General features: G+C 37.2%; 1 protein-coding gene across 4 annotated transcripts in view; it reads right to left on the reverse strand.

The window, feature by feature from the left end:
* TDP1 (tyrosyl-DNA phosphodiesterase 1) overlaps nucleotides 1-14,203 on the reverse strand; it is a 41,762-nt gene that overhangs the window by 4,070 nt on the left and 23,489 nt on the right. For all 4 annotated transcript variants that reach the window (XM_068682974.1, XM_068682976.1, XM_068682975.1 and 1 more), the window contains exons 14-15: nucleotides 13,899-14,001; nucleotides 2,646-2,760 (exon numbers count right to left, since the gene is read on the reverse strand). In XM_068682974.1, coding sequence (XP_068539075.1) covers nucleotides 2,646-2,760; nucleotides 13,899-14,001 — 218 coding nt within the window. The remainder of the gene's footprint in view (nucleotides 1-2,645; nucleotides 2,761-13,898; nucleotides 14,002-14,203) is intronic.

A 14,203-nucleotide genomic window follows, 5' to 3' on the forward strand; every position in this document is an offset into this window, starting at 1 on the left:
CAACTTGTGTGAAACAAAAAAAGATGGTGTTACTCATTTCCTGAAATCATTAAAAATATCCACTAAATGTAATTCCACCATACTCCTAATTCCCACTTATTTAAAGTTGGGCAGAGTAACACACACTGTCTATCTGGAATTACAAGGAAGAGGACAATTTCTTCTTCCACAGCACGGCAATGGAAAAAAATCAAGAAGTGCAAAGGGCCTGCCACAAAGGAGAAACCTGTTCATGCAAGATATGACATGCATTTTTGTGCATTCTTAATAAAATGAAATCACAACTGTTAGAGGTTGCAAACTTTAGCTAGGGGAACTAATGAATGGTTAAGTAGACTGTTCATTTTTCCACAACACTTTAACTTGCACGAAATCCAATTTCGATCTCATCTGCCTACTATTCTTCCACCTTCTCAGAGTACAGATTTGACACCTTTAGCCCACAGTTAACAAGGATAAATTTGATTTCTTCTGGAAAAAATGATCAATACATTTTCAGAAATTATTAGAATCAGAAGACCTCAACAAAAAAAACAAAATAACCAAAAGAAATGTAATACTGGAACCCATCTTCTTGTACACGTACAATTTTCTGTGTACTGTTTGTCAGCTGAACAGCTAGTATTACTGTTTCCTTGATTTAAATACACTGAAAAGAAAACTCAATGGGAAAACTTCTTTATCAGAAACTTCCCTATTTTGTAGTGTCCCCCTCCCCCCCCAGAGGGTTTGAACAGTTAAAACACTAAATTTCTGTCTTGTAACCCAGTCACAACTTAATTCTCACACTGGAAGCCAAATCCCATCTGAAACCCCAATTAATATGACCAAGCTACTATGACAAAATGACAAAGAAGAATCTTTGCAAATAGATTTCCACAGACTAAGGAATCGCTTTTCTTTCACTATTATATAATGTAATTCTGTAACATGATTCATGTCTGATCAAAGATTGGAATTTGTATGAGCACAAGAAAAGTGTATTTTGGTATATATATCTTCTACTTTGAGCTTTAGATTGCATGTATGGCCCTGCTCCTGACCATCTGTTCACTAGTCTACTTGCTTCTCTTCCTTCCTGCTGCTAATACAAGTTTTCTGATTATATGAAAGTGATCTATAATTTGCTTTCCCATGTTCAGAGAATCTGAGTTCATGGAAAAACCCCTGGAGCCTTTTCTCCTTCAATTATAGGGATCAGTCAAAACAGTTTCTTTAAAGGAATGATAATTACTTGCATTTCTGCTTCTCAAGACTTCATTAAAATAAATTTATACTACTGTCTAGAGACCCTGAGAGTTGATAACTGTGTTGTTACAGAGAGATTATTTTACGAGTCCATCCCATAACACGGATGTTCTTTAAATATCTGTTTCAATTCTTCTGCCTCTTGGTGGAAAATGTTCAGGGAAAAGATGTGAGAAGGCATGGGCAGCTGACTGCATCTACTGCCAAAGCCCATAGAACTTAAGTTCTGACATGTATTCATTTCACAGAAGACGGCTGAGACCCAAAAGCTGAACTAAAGAAAAACAAGTTCTCCACAGAACTGAAGTTTTCCATGCAAAAAGTGAAAAAGGATTTTTAGAAAAACTGTTTAGACAAAGTATACATAAAAAAAATCACTGGCACAGTCAAATGCAGGAATTAATATATATAGTATACAACTATATTTTTTGTAGGAAAATAGTAAATGTAACGTTTGCGCATACACAGATGGATTCTAATTTTAATCTTTGTTTTAAAGTTTTCAAGAAATAAATTAAATTAAGTATGAAGTTTTAAGTATGAAGTTTTAGAAAAAACTTTCAAAATACATCAGTTTAAGCATTAGGTACCAACCAGATATCAGTGTATCACGTCCTTAGCACTACATAAGAAATAACCCACAAGTGTACGTGTTCACAGCACTTAATGGAACATCAGCAGATAATCTGACCACTTCCATTCTCAGAAAGAGCTGAAAGCTGGGTCACTAACAGTGATAACATACAGTACATTCTTCCCCTTTATTAGGGAGTAACTCAGGCACAACCCCATATTATCTCCCCCCAACAAAACGTTGTTAGTACTTAAATATACAGTGTTTTATATTAGATAAAGAGCAGTATTAAATAGAGTATCATTTCTACATTGAGCCTTCCCCTCTCCCCCCTGGGAAAGCTAGAATACCACTTAATACTTTTAGCTTAATTCTTTTCTTAATAAAAGAATGCAGGAAGCTCTTAAAGCAGATAAGCTATCTTTGCAAATTATAAGAATAACATGCATCACATTCCTGCAAGTCTTAGGAGAGCAGATCTAAAGTCCTATTGAAGGTAAAACAAAAGAGACAAGACCAGCCACTGAACTAGTTAATGCAGGTATGACTACTGCTACTAGCATAAGAAAAGACAAGATCCATCCAAAACCTAAATAACAATAAAGAAAATTTGGAACCAAAAGCATGTAAACTGCTTTCTAGCTGCTTTCTTCAAAGTTTTAGCCAGAATGTGGGAGTGATAACATTTTAAATATAAAGGCAAACCACAACAATGTTAAAATAAAGCTCTGGAATATAACATAAATTGAAGTGACTTAAGAGTTACTCAGATTAATTTGACTCTATATAATACACCTACTTTTCTTCTGAAGTCACATCTTACCTTTGCTTCCATACCGTTCTGGTGGCAGGTCAAAAGGTACAGGAAAAGACGTTGCTGAATCATTACCTTCTGAAAGTGTTTTCCCTCTCACACGGAAGTAACCTTTGTCCAAATCCTATGAAGGAAGGGAAACACACAGAAAAGAGACATGCTTTTTTTTTTTTTTTTTTTGGGGGGGGGGGGGGGGAATCTATTGTTAATTAGGTTTGTCTTTCTCAATAACAATATCTCAACGAACAAAAAAGTTTACTAAAGCACTTTGTCCTAAGAACTCGGTGGTGGATATACTCTACCTTCTCAGTCCCATACATCCCAATTTGTTTCAGGCTTGTGGTCTTGCTCGTGTGAGCAGTTCCATCCCCTAAACTGCATAAGGTCTTTCCTAGTACCATAGGGGCAACATATCCTAATATGAAACGTTGCTGCTTTCACAAACATGCGTAACAATATTTGATTAAAATTCAATTCCAGTGTCCATAAGCATTTGGTCTTTAATATTTAACTAAAGGGAAGAGCTTTAAAAATTCTCTTTACTGTTTAGTTTCATCACTAACCTATTGGTTAGATGCTTGATGTGTTTTGCTAACCAAATTAAGATTCAACCTGAGATAGAGAAAAGTCTTCAAACTTCATGCTTTTCAGTTAAGTTGTATAACACCATCCACGAGCAGCAAAAAGACTTAGTGTAGATTTAAAACTGCTTGCACAAAGATTTCATGCTATGCCCCTATTAGGGTTTGACAGCAGATTTCAAAGTCAGATTACACATTAAGAACTGCAAAAGAACATGCTACAATGAAACATGGTACAAGGGCAGATGGATTCAAAGCAATTCAAGTAACTTTGGCAGATGATACTCTTAGCCACTTTTTAACAGGAATGGGAACCCATTCATCAGTTGTAATGAATTAAAAGCAATCTCTAATGGTGAGATTCTATTAGTATATTGCCAATCAAGTACAATTTAAGTAGAACAAACCAGAAGTTTAAAGGCTACAAAGCTTTTTAAAAATCATTTCAAATGCATTCCTAAACAAGTATATTTTTCCCCCTACGAAAGTCTGAATATCAACTTATGCTCTTGAGCCACAGGACCCATTTGTTCAAGTTTTACTAGACTAAGATTGTTAAAGTACAAGCAAGATTCTTGATTATCACTAAGTAATTCTATTTTATTCAAGTATAAATGACTGAATTGATAGCCCCGCCTATGGTTTTACTTTTTTACAATATAAAGTTTTATTTTAGCTAAAGTTATCATTGTAAGTCAGGAAACAACATTCATGACCACAGAAAGCAAGGGAAACAAAGCAGCCTTTCCCCTTTCCTTTGATACTCTAGAAGCATAATAGTAGACAAAAGGGAGAGCTACCAAAGACAATGTCAAGCCACTCTACAGCAGTCCTCGCAAGTCATTCAAAGAAATTCCCTTAGATGCTTATTTTGCCTTGTGACCCAAAGCAACAGGAAATCACTTGTTACAAAGAAATGCTATGAACTACTTCAAGGACTAGGTAAAAAAAAGAAAACCACACACTTCATTTTCAATGAAAGAACAGGAGAAAGAAACAAGGACCATGCTAAAGGACTGTTCGAACCAAAATCTGTTTTAACTTCTCTTTCTTATGCCTTTCAAATCAGTGAAGTTTTGATAAAGTCTTCTTTAAAACCAGTCTCTTGTAGAGATTAGCTTTTACATACAAGTACTATGTTCAAAATATACCAATACAGAGATGTGTAAATTTTTAAAAGCTCACAAATCGTAAGAGATTGACTGAATAATAAAAAAAATTCAAAACTACTTAGAAAAAATGCAACAATCAAGTTGTACAGCTTTAGCTCCAATGATGTTGCAGTCACTCAGGAATAGATAGAAATTTCATATAAAATGCAAATAACCATGTTTACCATCTTCTGTAGTTCTGTAGTAGAGAATATGAAATACACAAGGGATGCTATAGGTCGCAAAGTGCATGAGTTGTGTAAATGAAGTGGTAGAGGGACAGCATTTTTGTACAACCCACAGTAGTTAGGCTTCATTTGGTGGAGAAGGTGGGTGATGAGCAACCTTATAAACTATTCATAAGTTGACATTTTAATTGCAAACTAAAATGAGGAAATCAAGTCATAGAAACCAGTTATCTGTAAGCTCTCATTTTCCACATACAGCTAATAGAGAAATATGGAATAGTAGACCAGTGTCTCTGGTGTTTCATGAGTTGGTCCTTTTTCTACAGTGTACTTGAGAGACACGTCTGACCAAGAGCATTGAAGCTAGACTAGTATTGCCTGGCACCATGAGTTTTAAGTTTTTATAATCACTGCCATCAAAGCAGATGGAACAGCTACTTGGACTCCACATACGCACTTGGTAATCTCAGCCAATTCAAATATGAAGAGCAATACCACATCTATTCCACTCTGAAGTTCAGTGTATTAGGTGTTTTTCACAAAATACGAAAGAAAATACACCATAGAATATATAGCATATTCGTAGTACATTTGTAATCTCATTTCCTTTTGTTATCCAGGTTTCTTTTGTTGCCTCCCTCCCCCTCACTGTTTTTGTTTCTGCTTCATTTCTTCTACTTTGTTCTATTATTACTTAAGTGTTTCTTTTCATGCTCTTTGCTTTGTTCTTGTTCTACACCTTCACTTTCCTCTTCCTTGCTCTTCCTCAGTCACCATCTATATTCTCCCCACTTCTGAGTATTATCTTTCTGATACTAACCCCCACCCCATTGGATTCCATCACAAAAACATTCTATCAGAATTTAACCCATATCTCTTCTGAATGGATGATCTCTCTCTAAGAACAGAGATCTAGAAGTTTTCCTCAAAAACATCCTGGAGTAATAGCCTAGGTTACAGAATACATTCCTCAACAAGGCTCTCTGAGGAGATTCACATGCTTTCAAAAACAATTCTCATATGTCTATCTTCACACAGAAGATCACACAGAAATTGAAACTACTCACACATTTTGTCTGTTTTGAACATTTCCTGGATGTTGACAGCTCTCATTGCTGCTTCCAAAAACCAACCAGCAGGACCGTGCCTGAAGAAATACGCTGCCTTGCTTCTAAGTTTTTCCCCTCAGACATACCCTGTTCTTCCAGAATGTTTCCTCTACAGCTGTATTTTGTTCTCTGACACTGCTGCTCAAAGCAATAAATTTTGAAGTGTTAAGAGATGCATTTCTCAGTTGCAAAAGCATGTTTTTTTTTTGTAGTTACAGAATTTCAGATACTGCTGTGGGTTTTCCTAGTACCTTAACATCATACATTGATTAAATATGTTCCATATAGAATTAAATATAAAATCTTGTTTTACCCACGTTGTATGTAAAATTTATGTGGAATTCAGGATATTAAAACTTGGTACTTTATTCTCCATTTTTCCGTTCTTCCTCCCAGTGCCTATTTCATCAATCTAAATTGCATTAAGAATTTTATTTCATTCGATACGGAATAGTACTTCACTTGAAACCAGAAACTGACAGGGGAAATGGTACTCCTACATTACTTTGCAAATTAAGCTTGGTCTAAATCAAGCAATGACTGAGGTTGCTTTAGTTCAGTCTGAATTCAGCAAAAGCTGTTCAGTTCTGCTCACACACAAACATGATTGACTACTGTCTAATCCAGATTGAGCTCATAATCCTCTCTGCTGAGAATTATCAAACTATTTTATTCTTTACCAGTTGGTCAATATTTGCCATCAATATGGCATTTCAGAGTCTGAAGTATTACTGTTAGATGTCTGTACTGATCTTTTATCTGTAATTATAGTATCTGATACCACTAAGTAGCAGTAACAGGTAACCTCTCAGTTTAATCACAACTACTATATTTCTTTCTTTGAGGTTTTATTTCCAGAAGCTCGCTGGCTAGTACCACATTCTTCAGCATTCCTTTTAAAAGATTTAAGTATTCCACAAACATTTTGGGCTAGTTAAGCTCAGCTTATCTTCCAACCTTATCAGACAAAGAAGCTACCACTGTGGAAGACTGCTTTTCCAATCCTTAGAGGATTTTAACATGCTTCTCAGAACAACTCCATACCATTAGGTGAAGGGCTTCTTTCAACATTTTGTGTGTTAAAGATTTGAGTTATTCCAACCTTTGGAAAGAAATCCCCAGCAGCTGAAAGAGCAACCTTGAACATGAATGACAAGGAAGATATGAGGCAAGAAACAGAGATAAAAAGGGAAATGCAGGAGAAATGCAGTTCCAACAGAAGACACGACCTGTGACTCTATAAACATTACTTTTCAAAATCAATATAAGCTTATGATCTAATGTCTGCATCAGCTGATTTTTCACTAAACACTAAAATTGTAAATGATAACAGCTGCAGCTGTGTTGAGAACAACCATTCAACATATTTCTGTAAGTCTGGATTTGCACACCAGGCCAATACCCAACCTCAAAGCATAAGTGCTGGAAAGCGTTTGGAAAAAAAGAGAAAAAAACACAAAAACGCTGGCAGCCGAAAGATGGCAATGAAGAAGCTATCTACTTCCAAGCTTGTATTCAGCAGAAAACAGAAAGTAGAGGTTGGAGAGCTAGCAGCTATTTTAGTGTTAAAAATATTAAATGTGTGGTATGCAAGTTATAGCTATCAAAATCGGTGTCACTAACTACAACCAAACTGCATGAAACAGCCTGAAGAAACAGAATTATCAGGAATTAGCAGTGTTAAATTGGCATTCCAACAGCTAGAGTGTATTGAGTCTCTTGATGTAGGAATGCTCTAGTTGTTTCAAATCACTTTGTCTCATTTTATTCTGCAAATTTCTAATGATGAACTTTAAAAAGTTTCTAGAAATGTGTTAGTCTATTTCTCTCTCTCCATTATCTTCACCTAAATCAGACTACTCTAACACGTAGTATGTTAAAACCATACTGAACCAACAGAAGTCTTCACAACAAACTAAGTTATCTAAGAAAATCTGTAATGCATAGTTAACTGCAGGGCATATACATACAATAGATTAACAAATTAAGCATAGCAACTCGAGTATCAGATGATTTAATGGGCATTAAAGCAAGTACAGATATTTGATTCCACAGCTGCCTCCTCGTTCAAGGTGTCTCCACTGGTGTTTCCCAGTAAAGAAAGGAAATACAGCTGCAATGAAATCACACTCTGAGGTCTGAAACTCAAACATGAAACCATCTCATGAATGCTGACAGATTTCAGTACAGCCACCTGTACAGGAGCATGTTTGCTTTTGCAATTTAAGAAGAAAGCTGAGAGGTCTGTAGGAAGTATTGCATTTCCTGCATGAAGCACCTTTATATTGCATATATTTTAACCACACTACTCAACATAAAATCAAACCAGAATTTATAATGAAGTATGATATTAGACATATGTTTCTCATGTATACACATTTCTGTCAATTTTGGATGAACAGCTTTCTCATTTGCTTGAGCAGGTTTAGGACTCTTCATCCTAGAAAAATGTAACAGCCTACAGAAGGAGTGGCATGGAAAGAGTGAATAGGGATCACATTTATTGCCTCTTCCAGTATAAGATGAGAAAGACATCAAATGAAACCAGTTTCAAAACACTGTGCTTCCTGTGACAGTGTTAAACTCAGCTACAGCATGCTGTGAATGCCAGGAGCTTAAAGGCATTTAACAGAAGATGTTATATTGCCTCTAACTCAGGAAACTTTCAGAGAAATTACCATATACATACCCATTGTATGTTTCCATAAGCATCTGCTTTTGGCCACTGAGTTTTGAGATGGCTTACTCTTTTATTGAATGTAGGTACGAAACTTCCACAAGCCTTCCAAAAAATTTGATAATGAAGAATGGGGCCAACAGACAGTAATTCTTATCTCTAAAGGTTAATGATACCATTGAAGTGAATGATTTTTGACAGATGGGGATCACAAGGGTCAGATCCTCTTCTAAGAGAATCCAGTGTCACCTGGCTGGAAAACAGCCTTGAAGTAAGTTACCCCAAGTTACGGATACGACATTATCTCTCATCTGGAGGTATTTGGAACCATATTCTAGAAATACTGAATCCTGAAGCTGCATGGAAGGAAAACAATTGCCAAAAGCATCGCTATCTACTGAAATATTACAAATGCGCTTACTGAATAGCACGTCACCATAGCAGCAGCAACTTGTGCAGGTATGCCTGAGGAAACCTTAAACTAGCATGGACACTGCTAGCATAGTAATCTTACTACTTATCGTAGCTCTGTACTACCTCCAGTTCTTGGACAGTTCCAGCATTTCACAGAACTCTGCTGCTATAACTGTCAGCTGGGAATTCTCAAAAAACATCTTGCATGCATTAAACTATTTTTGGTTTTCAGATATGAGATTGTGTTATGCATGCATCCTAAGGATAAATTCACACTGCAATAATAAAAAACCATCAGCCAAGGATTCAAAATCCTTGATGCCTACAGTTAGATTTGTTTCAAGCAGTACTCATTCACTTGTTGGTAGTGACTCATCCTCCTGATATCTGTGTTTCAGCACTCTTGGAAAGCTAGCAGGTTCCTAAACAACCCCTCTTCATTCCTACCCACCCCTACCTCTCCCCCAAAAGCAACTTGTTTATACTTCCATGTATGGTATACAAGTGAAAGTTCAGTTTTAGAAATACTGGCCCCTAAATTTCACAATTTGACAGTCTATACTAAATTTAACATTTATTTTCCACTTAAAATCACAACAAAACACAGTAGCTGCATTTTTCATGACAATTTGTATTATGGGCAGAGAAGGTGGATGCTCCCAAGATGAAAACTAGAACTTCAGTACGGAATTTGGAAGTAAGGCTGACAAAGTTCCAAGGATGTTAGATAAAGCAGCATAACTACTACAGCCTTAAAGCTGTAAGGGAAAGCCACAACAATCAGATATTAAGAGCACTGGAGTGGATTTACAATGGAGAAATCCCACTTATCTAGTCAATCTGATAGAACCTTAGAGGCATACTATGAGACTAGTTTGTTAATTGCTCCAGTGCAATTATTAATTCTCCCTCCCTTTTCCTACTACAAACATCACAAGACAAACATTTTGCAACCCCTTATTTGTTGGTCCAACCTGAACTTTCAGCAGTGACTCTTCTGTACTGCAGGAAGTCTCCACACTGCTTGCTGCTTCAACTAATAGCAAAAAAAAATATAGCAGTAGGAGCAATATAGCAGTAGGAAAACTTGATCTTTTGAACACAGTGGTGATTGGAACTGAGGGAAAGGGACCACCTTGTTGCCTTTACCAAAAGGGTGATCAAAATAAAAATCAGAATATCCATTATCTTAAATCAAGGACTTTTATACATCGAATCAGAGAATGGTTTGGAAGGGACCTTAAAGATCACCTAATTCCAAACCCCTGCCATTGACAGCAGTAACTGCCACCGGACCAGGTTGCCCAAAGCCCTACCAACCTGGCCTTGAACACCTCCAGGGATGGGGCATCCACAGCTTCTCTGGGCAACCTGTGCCAGTGCCTCACCACCCTCTGAATGAAAAGCTTCCTCCTAATATCTAATCTAAGACTGCCCTCTTTTAGTTTAAAACCATTATACTCCTTGTCCTATCACTGCACTCCCTTACAAAGTCCCTCCCCAGCTTTCCTGTATCCCCCTTTAGGTACTGAAAGGCTGCTGTAAGGTCTCCCTGGAGCTTCCTGTTCTCCAGGCTCAACAACCCCAACTTTCAGCCTGCCTTCACAGGAGAGGTGCTCCAGCCCCTTGATCATCTTTGTGGCCCTCCTCTGGGCTCATTCTAGTAGGTCCATGTCCTTCTGGTGCAGGGGGCCCCAGAGCTGAACACAGAGCTCCAGGTAGGGTCTCACAAGAGCAGAGGTGGACAGTCACTTCCCTCACCCTGCTGGCCACACTCCTTTGGATGCAGCCCAGAATACAGTTGGCTTTATGGGCTGCAAACACACATTGCCAGCTCATGTTGAGCTTCTCAAACACCCCCAGGTCCTTCTCCAAGGAGCCACTTTCAATCCATTCTCAGCCCAGTCTGTATTTCTGCTTGAACATTCTACAGTGTTCTCCTGCGTTCATTTTATAAACAAATTTAGAATGTATATGGACGAAGAATATGACCAAGACTAATGGAAAGCCTTCAAAGAAAATTCAAAGCAATATAACCTTCCCTCAACTGAACAGAATTCTCTCCAGTTCCTAAACAAAGAGGGAAGTGGTTTGTCAAAGGGAGAGAAAGCAGTCCCCTAATGTCTTCCCTCTCCTCCCCTCCCACTGACCACAAAACTTGAGCTTTGTTATGAATTGCTCACCCCTGAATATTTATTGAAACTAGTTGTCATTACTAGTAGAGTGCTCACATGGGATTTATAGCAAACTAACTGAATTTTCTGTGTAAACAGGCCCATAGGCTTCTGCTAAAGGCTGGAGCAGATGCTTAATGAATATTCAATGTGTTTTTAATCATCAGTAAACTTTGCTTTGACAAACTTAAATCCAATGTCTTTTTGATACAACATAAGAATAAAAATACACTTCTATTTTTAGTAATTTTCAGTCTCTTAACAAATGGCTAAATAACGTTTGTTCCAACTGCTACGACTAGCCTGCAAGCAGAAACAAAAGCTTGAATAATTTTGGTTTAAATGACTTTTCATCCTTCTGGGTGTTTAACAGTAGAAAGGTCAAACTAACTCGCAAATAAAGTAAATTGTTAACTTCAGACTGCTGAAATATTACAGTATTTGAGTGCTTCAAAAATATTTATCTTTCTGATTATTAAATGCCCCTAAACATACATTTATTTTCATAAAAAGAGCTTGATTTTAATGAAACTGAGTTAGAGAAAAAACTCATGAAAAGGAACACAGGCATTAAAACTACTATGATTTTAGGAGTAGGGAAGAAACTTCAAGATTTTTCCTCCATAAATTTTAGCCCTCTAAAAGATATTCCGGCAATCCTCCTTCTCCTGGTCCATGTGCAAGAAATTCCATATAGAACTGAAGGTTCAGGATGGCATGCAAGCCAAATATTCTCAGATTTGTTTTTTAAAGCCTACAGGTACAGTCATTCTTGGTAAAGAGACTTATGTTAACTTTATTACCGACTTTCTACCCATTTGAAATATGTTTTCAAAAAGCTAGCAATGCATGGAAAACATGAGTCAGAAAAAGAATGTTAATTTTATATAGAATGACTGCTCGATCTACTGATCAGCTATCATCATTAAGTTTAAAAAATCCCCAGAAGTACAATCATTTCACTGCCACAAGCAAGTTATTTGCTCAGCAGCATCTGGAGATAACCGCAGCCAACTTCTTAGAGTATTATTTTATCCCTTGATGTCAGTTGCTTTTGTGCAGGAAGTTTAAGCAATTTTTTTGTGCAACCTTTCATTATTATGTTACCAACGCTTCCTGCTATAGGTAGTCATAGGATGTTCTTGTTTCAGTCTCTAACCAATCCACATTATCTTAAAGTTGTATTCCACAGAAACCAAGCTTGAGAACGTAAGATTCAGTATCCATCTGAGACGAAGACCACACCACTACATAAATGCCTCAAGTGTCAGTGGAGCTACAGCCATAAACTACCAAATCTTGGTATGACAAATTTAAGAGACAATAAAATTATATATAATATATAGTTATGGTAAGTAAGTATTTTTATGAAGTTCTAACATTAGCAGATATTCATTTGGGAGTACATTACTGATCAACAGAAGTGACAAAACATGAGGGAGCTGGGATTGTTCAGCCTGGAGAAGAGGAGGCTCTGGGGTGACCTTATCGCTCTCTACAGGTACCTTAAAGGAGGCTGTAGCGAGGTGGGGGTTGGTCTATTCTCCTACGTGCCTGGTGACAGGACAAGGGGGAATGAGCTAAAGTTGCGCCAGGGGAGTTTTAGGTTGGATGTTAGGAAGAACTTCTTTACCAGAAGGGTTATTAGACATTGGAACAGGCTGCCCAGGGAAGTGGTGGAGTCACCATCCCTGGAAGTCTTTAAAAGACGTTTAGATGTAGAGCTTAGGGATATGGTTTAGTGGGGACTGTTAGTGTTAGGTCAGAGGTTGGACTCGATGATCTTGAGGTCTCTTCCAACCTAGAAATTCTGTGATTCTGTGAAATACATATTCTTCAGAAAAAATGTTTGAGGATTTTTGGCATATGAACTCTTTCAGAGAAATTCGCCATTTGTTCTCCAGAAAAGTATAAGTTTCACCGAGGAAAAAGTTTGAATGGCTTCTGATCATAGACTAAGTACTGTTAATAACATTTTGGTACCAATAGGTTCACAAGAAAGAAGCAGTAAGCAGCATGAGCAAACTCATATCTCCCTACTATCAGGCACCAAATTTAAGAGAGGAAAAACAAGAAGTCGTCCATTTTTCAAGTACAATGCACAATTAAATCACAGAACTCAGTACCACAGGATTCTGTGTGGGCTAACACCCAACAAAATTAGCTCAGTAAGGAACCTGACGTGTTAATAGATAATCCAAGTTGTGGCACTAACTTACTCTGGACAATTTTCATTCTTGTAAGTCTTCAAATAAATCCCAGGGAACATGCTATAGAGCTAACAGATACCGTTTATTGTGATAATCCCCATAGCATAAAAAGGCTGCACTCAGACTGGATATAAGCTGGATAGGTCTTGGGTCTCACTAAAACATTTTTATGTCTCCTAGTCCTCCACACGCTAAAATGTGTATTTGGGGTAGAACCTGTTTTCTATATACTGAGATTGCTGTCATAGGTTTGGAAAGTAAAATATTTCAGCATCTAGACTCTTAGGAAGATGTTCTAAAATCAACATAGGAATTTAAGACAACACATCTGAGAATTTTTTCCTCAGAGCAGAAAGTATGAGAAGAAAGTCATGTGGCTTCACGAATACATGTCAGAAAGCATGAACAATCAGTTTAAAATTAGGATTTGTTTTTGAAGTTACAATCCATATACATCACTTCCTTGTGAATATTCACTCAGAATAGATTTAAGTATGAAAGGGATTTGATCATCCTCACCAGCAACATTAATTAGCATTGTAAAGTATTATTGCCTTTTAACAACATGACAAAAGTCACATCAATACCAAATCCATACTTGCTGTGCAGGAAAACAGCCTATTACCATTTGAAAAAATGACTTGTACAAACTCCATTTGCTACAAGCTTTCTAACCTGGAAACACAGAAGCTCATAACTAGATTATTCTGTCACATTCTTAGCACATCCCAGAATTTGTACTCAAACTATGAACTTACAAATGCTGAAGGCAAGAAAAGGACTCCAAGTTCATACGAGCGTATCATCAGCTGGGTGCCATTTTTCTCCAAAGCTCCCCACGCTGCTTTAGATAGATTGGCACTGAAAAGAGAAAGCATTTCAGCAAGGAATAATCTTCAGAGCAAAAAATGCTGAAGCTGTAGCAATGCACTACAGCTGTAGCAACACTTCTACCAGGAAAACTTCACTTCAGTCAAACCAATTTTTACTAAAAAGTGATTTGGGTGGTGGGAGCAGCAGGGGAAATAATCAGAAGAGAATTGATAGAATACATGCAGATAAT

Source organism: Anas acuta, chromosome 5 (assembly GCF_963932015.1).
Source record: "Anas acuta chromosome 5, bAnaAcu1.1, whole genome shotgun sequence".
Taxonomy (NCBI): domain Eukaryota; kingdom Metazoa; phylum Chordata; class Aves; order Anseriformes; family Anatidae; genus Anas; species Anas acuta.